The 11,769-nt window shown below is 47.7% G+C and overlaps 1 protein-coding gene across 1 annotated transcript in view; it reads left to right on the top strand.

The window, feature by feature from the left end:
• Nucleotides 1–6,216, top strand: part of LOC119270207 — a 7,874-nt gene extending 1,658 nt beyond the window's left edge. The window contains exons 3-4 of the mRNA XM_037552184.1: nucleotides 4,531–4,766; nucleotides 5,344–6,216. Coding sequence (XP_037408081.1) covers nucleotides 4,531–4,766; nucleotides 5,344–5,934 — 827 coding nt within the window. The 3' untranslated portion in view covers nucleotides 5,935–6,216. The remainder of the gene's footprint in view (nucleotides 1–4,530; nucleotides 4,767–5,343) is intronic.
• The last annotated feature ends 5,553 nt before the right edge of the window (nucleotides 6,217–11,769 follow it).

The following is an 11,769-nucleotide window of genomic DNA, read 5'->3' on the forward strand; positions in this document are numbered from 1 at the left end:
AGGCGACTAAAGCGGACGCCTAGGCGCCTAAAGCGGACATATTTGCAAAGCGCTGGGGGGCGCCTCGTCGCCTTACAGACGCCTTAAAAACATAGGTTTACAGCAAAGTCCCTTAATGTTAAATTTGGTAGATTACATTGGAAATCGTGAACGACAATAGATTTTTGTTAAATGATCAAAAGAACCCAACTATTCACTTGGATATCACCATGTCAAAAGTCAATGTAAGAAGAAATTATCCAATTGACAACATGAATTCTGTCTTAAATCATAAAAATTGAAAAAAGAAAAATTTAAGTACAACTTGAGGCCACCTTAGGCAGCTGAAACTGAACCTACGGCTTGAATGGCGGAAGGGGTGAAAGTAAAAGGGCTGCTCTATATTAAGCATGACTGATGAAAAACATCCGATAACATCACCTTGTAAAAATCAGTGTAAGATGAACCTCCTTTTGCAAAACAAATCAAACTAAAGGTATTATTTTCTCTCTCAACTATATCTTCGTATTACTTTATTATTTTTTGTTCATAAGATGTTTTAAAGAGTACACATTGATATTCTTCCAAATAAAGGCACCAACCAAATACGTATGGTACAATGGCAAGTTAATTGGCACCTACTTATTTCCTTACAATAGCTATTGTTTTAAGAAAAATTGAATATAACATATCTGTCTAAGTATTAGGATCAGTTCATTTGAGCAAACATATATTGCACAAGCATGGCATGTGAAAGGATCTTAATGGTGATGACTCTTGAAATTCTCGAAGAAATCAGTTGAGATTTTACTAATTTCAAATTACAAGGTGCCCAGATTGAACAGAACAGATACTATTGTATTTAGTAACAAGCATGGTGCAGAAGTAAAAAAAAGAGACATCATTATTTTGTGTTTATATCTGATTTAAGCTTGTTCAAATAAAAACCGATGTCCATTCACCAAGTTCCACAAGCACATACATGTCACTTGCATATTCACATAAACAGAGAATGATAGAAAGGGGAACATCTTAGGCTGACAGTCTGTATTGATCGTGGCTCAGATGCATGTATTTCTTAGACTAGTTATGCATATATGTTTACCTAGACATTTGGAATATACATAGAGGGCTAGATGCACGTTCGCACCACTGGTGCTTGCTTATGCACCACCAATCATCCTCCATCCTCCTTGCTTATGCATATATGTTTACCTAGGCATCCGGTAAAGCTGCCTCATCCTCCATGCGGATGATGCTAGGTTGGTCGACACATGCGGTATCTTGTCCTCAGGCTTGCTTCACTCTTCCCTATGTGGCATGCCGCCTACACCATTGCCAATGGGTCTCCACCACTGGTCCTAGAAAATGTGACTCTAGCACAAGAGAAGGACAATAGACGGTGAATGGAACCTTCATGAGGCGAGAGAAGGTCAAGGGACGAAGGAAGGGGAGGGGCAAACCGTCATTGCTAGGCATCCCTGCATTTCTCACAGGTGGCAACAACTTGTGTTGAAGCAGTGGATGAGGGGACGAGGATGGGCTCATTGGTCGCCGGTGATGGTGGATCGAGGGTGGTGGTCGGTGGTAGAGGTGGAGCCGTGCATATTGGGCACGTTAGCTTTTTTTTGCCCCGCCGATTGGACTCGTGCATACGTGGGTTGGGGCGTTGGTTTTTCCTTTCACTCTGGTTTTGTAGTGTTGTTTTCTTTTTTGCATGGTGGGAGGACAGCCGGTGAAACTCTCTGTTTAGGGTTTGTGCATAAGTGGGCTAGGACTCTGGTTTTCCCTTTCACTCTGGTTTTCGCAGTGTCATTTTTTTGTAGTGGGAGGACAAACAGTTTGGTTTCATGCCTGGGAGGTCGACCATGGAAGCCATTTTCTTAGTACGACAACTTATGGAGAGATACACGGAGCAAAAGAAGGACTTGCATATGGTGTTCATTGACTTGGAGAAGGCCTATGATAAGATATCGTGGAATGTCATGTGGTGGGCCTTGGAGAAACACAAAGTCCCAACAAAGTACATTACCCTCAACAAGGACGTGTACGATAATATTGTGACAAGTGTTCGAACAAGTGATGTCAAGACTGATGACTTCCCGATTAAGATAGGATTGCACCAGGGGTCAGCTTTGAGCCCTTATCTTTTTGCCTTGGTGATGGATGAGGTCACAAGGGATATACAAGGAGATATCCCATGGTGTATGCTCTTTGCGGATGATGTGGTGCTAGTTGATGATAGTCAGACGGGGTAAATAGGAAGTTAGAGTTATGGAGACAAACCTTGGAATCGAAAGGGTTTAGGCTTAGTAGAACTAAAACCGAGTACATGATGTGCGGTTTCAGTACTACTAGGTGTGAGGAGGAGAAGGTTAGCCTTGATGGGCAGGTGGTACCTCAGAAGGACACCTTTCGATATTTGGGGTCAATGCTGCAGGAGGATGGGGGTATTGATGAAGATGTAACCATCGAATCAAAGCCGGATGGATGAAGTGGCGGCAAGCATCTGGCATTCTCCGTGACAAGAGAGTGCCACAAAAGCTAAAAGTCAAGTTCTACAGGACGGCGGTTCGACCTGCAATGTTGTATGGCGCTGAGTGTTGGCCGACTAAAAGGCGACATGTTCAACAGTTAGGTGTGGCGGAGATGTGTATGTTGAGATGGATGTGTGGCCACACTAGGAAGGATCGAGTTTGGAATGATGATATGCGAGATAGAGTTGGGGTAGCACCAATTGAAGAGAAGCTGGTCCAGCATCGTCTGAGATGGTTTGGGCATATTCAACGCACGCCTCCAGAAGCTCCAGTGCATAGCGGACGGCTAAAGCATGCGGAGAATGTCAAGAGAGGGCGGGGTAGACCGAATTTGACATGGGAGGAGTCCGTTAAGAGAGACCTGAAGGATTGGAGTATCACCAAAGAACTAGCTATGGACAGGGGTGCATGGAAGCTTGCTATCCATGTGCCAGAGCCATGAGTTGGTCGCGAGATCTTATGGGTTTCACCTCTAACCTACCCCAACTTGTTTGGGACTAAAGGCTTTGTTGTTGTTGTTGTTGTTGTTGTTGGAGGACAAACTGTTTACAGATTTACAGTAGTTGAGACTTTTATATCCTAAAATGTTAAGCAGGTTTAGGTGCTCCCAACATATGCAAATAGCCATGGTAAATTATGAAATTATTTTATAACACATGTTAATTATGTTATCTACCATTGGTAAATAATCAACACTAAAAGAGGACGTGTAGAAAGATAAACGAATTTTTTTTTCATTGAGGGGTGAAATGATCTATTTTAATAGTTTTTGAACCCAAGTGAGGGTGAGAAGTACTTTAAGGAGTTATGAAATATTTGGAGACAGTAAAATGGGGGTGTACCTCATTGGGGGAGGTGCCCCTTGGACAACGAGTCGCGCGCGGGCGCGTTCCAGGCTTGGCGCGTGGTGCTCGCTCGCTATCAAGCTGAGCCAGGAAACGGGAGCGCCCTGTTCTGTTCGATTTTTCTTAGTTTGTTCTACCGGTCTTTTACTGCACGTTTTTCTCTGGTTTTTATGTGCTGCGTGGTTTATGTAAGTTTGCTGCAAGGATTGTGCAAAGTGTACTGCACGGGCTGTGCATCACAGGTGTGCTTCACGTACTGTAGCGCATTTAGCACAGGTGTTTTTCTCCGCGAAGCGCAATTGTGCTTCACTGTGAAGCGCAGCTGTGCTTTGCGGTAGGGGAGTACAGGTTGCATGGGGGTACAAGTTGTACTGAGCAGGGAGCACATGGTGTACTGTGCAGTGAGTACAGGTTGCACTACATGGATTATACTGCTTGTGGGGTACTATAAGTACGTTATCACGTGAAGCACAAGTTTGTTATATTTGGTAGTACAAGTTATGTCTGAAAAAAGAAGTTCGTTGAAACTTATGTACATGGGATATAGTTTCAATCTTGACGCGAGGAAGACAATGCGTGTAATTTGGACGCACGGTTCAAGAGATATTTCATTTTGAAAATCGGAACTCACAAAAAAAGCATACACAGCAACCCTCCCATCCCCTTCCATAGAGAAAACGCACCAAAACTCCCTAGCGGTGCTTGTGACCACCAGAGAAGTTTGGGGTAACCTTTGGAAAGGGTACCCCTTACGCCTTAACTAGTGATTTCGGTAAAACTGGACCTTTTCCTTTCTGGGGTGATTGAAATTACTCTCTTTTCTTTGTGTTCGCTTCAAAGGAAAACATTTCGAGGGAGCAAATTTACAGTAGAAGAATATTGATATTTCCCTTAAGGCCTTAACTAGTGATTTTGGTAAAACTGGACCTTTTCCTTTCTGGGGTGATTAAAATTACTCTCTTTTCTTTGTGTTCTCTTCAAGGAAAAACATTTCGAGGGAGCAAATTTATAGTAGAAAAACATTGATATTTCCCACTTACATGAAAAAAGTAAAAAAAAAATCAGTAGAGACATCAAATCCTCAAGTGGCATGTTTACTTTACACATGGCAAGTATTGTTTATTGTATTTATTTCCAATTACAATGTAACTTGTATTTGTTTCGTGAAGCTTGGTTGGAGCCGATGATGTTAACAGATCCCTCAGATTGCTGCATTCTCGATGGAGCTTGCATGCAGCATACACCTAGTGGCATGTTCCAAATTTTCTCATTGAAGCTGGCTAAAATTCATGTGGGTTGTGGGCCAGTAGAGTTGTACGGATACATTGCAATGCGGGATGATCTGGATCGATTGCTTAACTATGTGGTCAGTTTTAAAAGGGATGATCCCATCATCGTGGAGCAGGTGCACATCCATACTTATCTGCAATTATTTTAAGGGATGAGACTACCGAACACCCCCAAATATTGTGGTTCATCTACTTAGCCCCCTTGAGTATAAAAGCAGGGATTCTGCCTCTTAAAGTGTTCAATACTGTCTATATCGTTCCTGGTCAGGGTTTGGAGGTGGTTTCTGGCCACGTGACCTGTTAGGTGAATGCTGCTGCATGGGCAAAATCACCTCCTAATCACCCCAGGGAATGATTTAGCTATACATTATTTCAGGGGTCAAATACCTGTATACTTGACGGGGGTAAGCAGACAAACCTTTTTTTTCCTTTTTCATTTCAACAAACTTATGCAACTAATATTCGGAATTTGAAACAAAATGAAATAAATATAGTGGGAGCCAAATTTCCCTCTCTAACACCGCTATGTATTTACTAACTATCCAGTTCAATACATGGCAAAATCTTATTTATCCATTGTAAAATATCCCTTGAAGTAAATATTGGTGAAGTGAAACGTCATAAGGAAAGTATTTGGCTTTAGATATGTCTTACTTTTATATGGAGAGCTACTTAATAACAATGACTTTGTAGGGTTCTCTCATCAACATGTCTGGCCCTAAGCGAGGGATAGATTCACATGGCAATATTTTAATCGAATATGACATGAGGATCAAGACTGCAGAAGAAGAAAAACATGACCTACAACTGATTGATGGTGCATCAATAATAGTCAGCAAAGACTTGCAGAACTGTCACACATTCACCAGTCGCATCTATGGCGATTGTGGAGCAGTGGACTTCACCGCATCACGCCTTGAAAATGCAGTTGAGGCGACTCTAGAAGTTGTCATCTCAGAAGTGCAAAACAGTTTCAATTTGTGTCTCAGCTGTTTTACCAGTGGGTTGAATGAAGAAATCCGGCTCTTCAATGGCACCATTGGTGAGTCATGTGGCTTAAAGAGGTCTGTGGTTGCTGTAGTTATAGCTTCTTGGATGACGTTGAAGTTCAAGTTGGGTGCGGAGTCATCCAGTTCTGCTGAACATCATTGTTCCTTCATAGCCAACAACCATGGGATTTTTACTCAAAAGATGAAGACTGACTTTGCGCTACTCTCAGTGAAGGTGACTTGGTCGACTTTGCCTCGGGGGTCTCATGCTCATTCCAGTTCATCCCAACCTTAAGTAAACTTCGTCAAATAGTGTGTCTGATGACCGGGGAAGAACTTCAAAGACTTGGTTATGCCGTCAAAGAGTCGTGGACTTGTGCCAACAATCAAACACTTACTAATAAAAAAAGTGTCTGTCTAAATTTAGGTGTGCCAAACCTGGATTGTAATCAAACTATTGTACTCCATAGTTTGAACTGTCTAGTACTAGTATATTTGGTTCAGCCGCCATGTAAACCATAGTGGAGAAACCTTCGGGTAGAGTATAATTTTTCCTATCCCTTTTTAACTCTAGTTACACTCGTACTGCCTCCGTCCTGGTGTATAGGACATGCGCATGATTCTAAGTTGACAATTTAACTAGTTAAATATATATTATAATTTCTTCGTAAACTAATATAAAAGCATTTAAAATACTAAATTAGTAATCTAAATGCTTTTATATTAGTTTATAGAGGGAGTATGTTAAAACAATATGTTTAGAAGTTACATCTTCATATGAGTCGTAGGATATACTTTTAATGACATATAACACATACTCCCTCCGTCCGGAAATACTTGTCATCAAAATGAATAAAAGATGATGTATCTAGATGTATTTTAGTTCTAAATACACCCCTTTTTATCCATTTTGATGACAAGTATTTCCGGACGGAGGGAGTATTTAGTTAGTCAACCCGATGATCTAGAACTAGGGGCACGTCCTATACATCTGGACTGAGAGAGTACGAAACTTATTTCTATCTCTATTCGTGCGCTAGTTCTTTTTCCTGACAATAATTAGACTTGTTTTACAAGGACAACGCTAACGCCCACACGTGCGGTGGAAGCCAAATACGCCCACACGCCATATAACACATAGAGTGTGCCACGTCATCGCATGCATGCATATGGTATTTTTTTTGGATTTTTAGTTTTTAAAATGTTTTATCTCTTAAATGAAAAATTCGATTGAAGATCCGTTTTTACCATTAAATCCCTCGTGACCAGATTTTCGAAAGTAGATCTCATATCAATATATTTTGAGGAATATTTTTTGGGTTAAAAGTTACCATATAAATTGCCATGATGTTTACATTGAAATTGGCATGATATGTTTCAGCTATTTTCTTCTACATTTAAAAGTAAATTTTGGCATATTATAAAACGGAGAATTAAGAAACTAGAGTTGCCATGGTCCATAAACTAAAATTGCCATGATACGTGCACCTAAAATTGCCATGGTTCATACAAAAAAATAATTTTCATTGTCAAAGTACTGGAATTGCCATCATCAAAAAACTAAAATTGGCATGCTCTACAAATTAAAATTGTTACGTGGCAACTTTAGTTTAAGCACTATGACAACTACAGTGTAAACATTATGACAACTTTTGGACAAATTTTTTTTCGTCGAAACATATCAATATGGGGTCTAGTTTCGAAGATCTCGCCGAGACAACTTTAATGGTGAAAACGGATTTTCAATTCAAATTTTTAATTAGAAGATAAAACATTTTTAAGCCAAAAACCAAAAAGATTTCTGCTGATATCATCTGTTTATACGTGGCAAAATGAGTGGTGATGGAGAGTGTGGCCGATGTACAAGATGCCACACGTGTGGGCGTTAGTTTTTTCATTTTACAAAACACGCCCCCTCGGCAAGGGAAACACTTTCTATCATACATCTTTTTTTTCCCGGTAATCCTATCATACATAGCATTTTTCAGACTGGCGTAGGCCGTTGATATGTCTTCCATCTCACGGCTGGGGTATGTGTATGTTTACTTTCCTATAAATCCATCATTATAAGGGAGAAACAGACCGATTTTTATCACCACGTCCCCGTAACCCCTCGTCGTCCCGGTCATCTTCACCAGATTCCGCTCCGCGGCGAACTGCGCATCGTTGCCTTTTCCTCCACCATCACCCCGGTGAGGCATATGGCGAGCTGTGCGTCCAGATTTTGGATCACCTATTCACCTCCAACTCCCCGTTTCCTGCCACTGCTTCTGGTAACAAACAACAAGCAGCGTGATCCAATGACGAGCAAGGATTTGTTGTCCTTGCCTCCAGCGCTTTTGCCACGACGAGATCGTCATGCATCCATCAGATGAAGAGTTTGGCATCGGCCATGACTAAGTCTAAGTATACGTTTTAACTGAAGCATGTGGATGATTCCATGATTTGAAGCATCATGAACTATATCATGAAGCACATGGTTCTCCTCTGAAAATTAGAGTAACGGTGCAAGCAAAATTATACTTTATGGATAGAAGGAAGCATATATTTAGATCATCTATAGCTGTATTGGGCAAATCCGACCCCTCAAACGCCCCCGGGCGCGTCTGTCGGATTTCGGTTCCGGCGACCCTTGAAGTTCGAACATTGGGGTGCGCGCAGAGATTTCGCCTTCTACCTACTTGCACCCCTCCGCGTCGCTAAGATCTAAGCTATGGAAATAACAACACAAGAGACACAGGGTTTATACTGGTTCGGGCCACCGTTGTGTTGTAATACCGTACTCCAGTGTGTGGTGTGGTGGATTGCCTCTTGGGCTGATGATGATGAGCAATACAAGGAAGAACATCCTCGCGAGGGTCTGTTCTTGGCTGAGGGGATGAACTGCTAGGAGGAGTTCAGTCATCCTTCTCTCTCTCTCTCTCTTCTCGATTCCGATCCCTCTACCCTGTGGGTGGCTAGTCCTATTTATAGGCAAAGGCCCTGGGCCTCTTCCCAAATATTGAGCGGGAAGGGCGCCAACAATTAGCCATTTTGAAGGGGAACATCCAGTACACTTATCCTGACTAAAGTTGGTCCTCGCCTGCCAAAGGCTCTGGTGGTGACGCTGGCTTGGGCTCCACGATGACTTCCTCCCTGCCGTTGGACTGGTCTTGGTCTCGTTGCACCAAACGGATGCCTTTGCTTGATGCTCTCGCCTGCGCTTGCTCCCTTTACACCAAAGAGGAAAGGAGGACACTGCGCGGGCTGGCGCCCTCCTGGCACCCTTGGTCGTCATGGCTTGCGTCACGGGCACCTCGTGAGGTACCCCGTCTTGATCTCTCTGCCTCCTCGCGAGCCAGCCTGATGAGGCCGTGCCTGAGGAAGCTCCGTGTCGTCCGCCCCGCGAGGCTTGGCCCCTCGCGAGGGTCTTGGGTCTGTGTTGATGAAGACGGGCCGTGCTGGGCCCCCTTTGAGCCACGACGCAGGCCGCAGGCAGGCAAGTCTGGGGACCCCCGTTCCCAGAACGCCGACAGTAGCCCCCGGGCCCAAGGCACGCCCGGACTTGTCCGTGCAGGGAGGCGAAAGGGCAAGGGCGAAGCGCCGCGGGCCCTAACAGCCTGCGGCCTTGGGCGCCGCGTGGCGGTTGATTGGGCGTGGGCGGCACTGTTCCGCCACGCCCCCTTATTTTGCGCCATGCTAGGCGGACTCGTAGTCATACACAGCCGCTCCCCTTTCTGTTGCTCGAGTGCCCTCTGTCCTTCCTCCGCTTGAACTCCAGCTTCTGTTTTCAACCTGATCTCAAACCTCCCCCCTTCCCATCGCCATGGCTCCGACGAAGAAGGGAAGAGGGAAGAAACCCATGCCTCCGCCTTGCTCGCCACCGTTTGCGGCCCCCGCCGAGGGCTTGGGCAAGGTCAGCACGGCTCTGGCCACCATCTTCAACGAATGCGGGAGGACGACGGCCTGGCCCGCGTCTCACTTCTCCATCGACAGGATAGTCACCGAGGTCCAGTATTTCGCCGACGCCCTGTGGGCGGGTCTGGTTCCCCCATTTTCTGATTTCTTCAATGCCGTGCTTTCCCACTATCAGATCCACATGATGCATCTGGGTCCTGAATCCATCACCCTCCTTTCGGTCTTTGCCTTTGTTTGCGAGGCAATGATGGGCATCCTTCCTTCGGTTGCCTTGCCGCGCCACTTCTTCTCTCTGCGCCTTGTCGACCCTACCCAATGCTGGGCGTGCGTGAGCTTCGTTGCCGCCTTTGAGACATCGGCCACAGGGGTTGACTTCAGGCTCCCTCCGCCTGCGGCTGGGTTCCGCGAGGGGTGGCTGTATGTGGATGCAGGGGTGCCCAGCCCCCTGCTATCGGAGCCAACTTCGCCTGCTGTCCCCAATTCTGGCTGGGGCCAGGAGACGCTTGAGAGCCCCCGGCTCGTCTTCGTCTGGCACCGCTTCGCGTTCTTGAGGTCGCTTGGCGTGACAACGCCCAAGGTGGTGAAGGAGTTCCTGCTTCGCCGCATTGCTCCTCTCCAACGCCACTCCCGCCGGATGTGGGCCTTCAGCGGGCGTGATGATCGTATGAGGCTCCAGGAAGAGGACCTGACGCCTGAAGTGCTGAGGACAGTGCTCTTGATCCTGACTGGGGACCCCAACCCCGGCAGCATCCAATAGGGAGGGCCTTGCTGTACCTCTGCCAGAACAGGGGCGATTTTGTGAATCAGATGCCTATCTTTGATGAGTGGGGGCCGCGCCCCACCGGCCTCCAGGGGCCTCGCGAGAACCCAGTGATGGTGACTGCCCTTCCAGTCGGCCAAGGCGACTCTTCCTCAAGTGGCGGAGCAGGGAGGCATGAGGCGCCAGAGGCCGAGGGGGCTCCCGGCGGGGTGACAGCGTCGGGCGATGCTCATGAGGGAGCAGCTCTTGGGGCCCGTGCCGTTGAGGCTGAGGGTGGCAAGCAGCTGCCCTGAGCGCCTACGACTGAGGCCCCTGAGGCTCCAGCCGCTTCTCTTGGTGAGGCGATTGGCAGCGCGCATCAGGCAGGCGCCCTTGACGCGGATCGCCTTGATGCTCCGTCTTTGTCGCAGGTTGATCCCTGCGCTCAACTCTTGGGCCGCTTCTGCGTGGACTTTGAGGCCCTCCGGAAGAGAAGGGAGGCCCTGGGCGACGATTACCCTTGTCGCCTGCTGAAGCGTAGGAAGTACTTCGCCACTGATGAGTAAGCCTTCTCCTTTTCCAACTCCCGATCCTTCTGTTGCTTTTACTGATCCTTGCTCCGCAGGCCCCTTCCAGCCGAGCTCGCGGAGACGGCTGAGGTGCCGTCCCCATTGGCTTCGCCCGCTCCATCGTCCTCAAGCGCTCCGAGCAGCAGAGCCCTTGTGGTGAGGGCGATCGGAGAGGCGAACCGTCCTGAGGCGCATCGTGGCCCTGCGCACCTCGCGATCCTCCTTCGCGGGCCTTCTCGTGGCATAGCCAGCCTGCCGTGGGCTTCTCGCCTGGTCGTGGACTACGATTGGCTGAGGCGCTCCCTGCGCTCTTCATCTGGGGATGGGCTGGCTCCAGGCCGGGCTTCTGGCATGGCGTGCCCGGCTGTCGCGAGGGTGCCAGCCCCCAGCCCCCTGCCCGGAGGGGGAGTGCTGATTCGTGGCCCCGGGCGCTTGCTTGGGGCAGATGATGGTGTGGAAGACGTGCTCGAGCGCGCCCAGGAGCGTCGCGCTCTTCGCCAAGAATTCCTTCGAAGGGCGGCTGATGTGGTGAGCCTGCTTGGTGAGGAGCTTGCTGATGAAGACGCGCGCCTTGAGGCCGAGGGCCTGCGCCTGGCTGCAGAAAGGCGCGAGCTGGAGGGCGCCATCGCCCTTGCGCGCCGTCAGCGCGATCTTGACGATGCAGAGGCCAAGGCGTCGCTGGTGGCCTCTCGGGAGGCCCGATCTTGGGCCGCTGAGGAGGCCCGGGAAGCTGACCGGTGGTGAGAGGCGGCGGAGGAGCGGGCTCGGGAGCTCCTGGCCTGGTGCCACTCACTAGAGGAGCAAGTGGAGCTGCGCGAGGCAGCCCTCGCGTCGATGGAGGTGGCCTCTGGCGACCCAGCAGAGCTCCAGAAGCGTGAGGAGGTGCTGACGCTGGAAGCCGCCGAACGTACCCGCGAGTACGAGC

This window comes from Triticum dicoccoides, chromosome 3A (genome assembly GCF_002162155.2).
Source record: "Triticum dicoccoides isolate Atlit2015 ecotype Zavitan chromosome 3A, WEW_v2.0, whole genome shotgun sequence".
NCBI classification, from domain to species: domain Eukaryota; kingdom Viridiplantae; phylum Streptophyta; class Magnoliopsida; order Poales; family Poaceae; genus Triticum; species Triticum dicoccoides.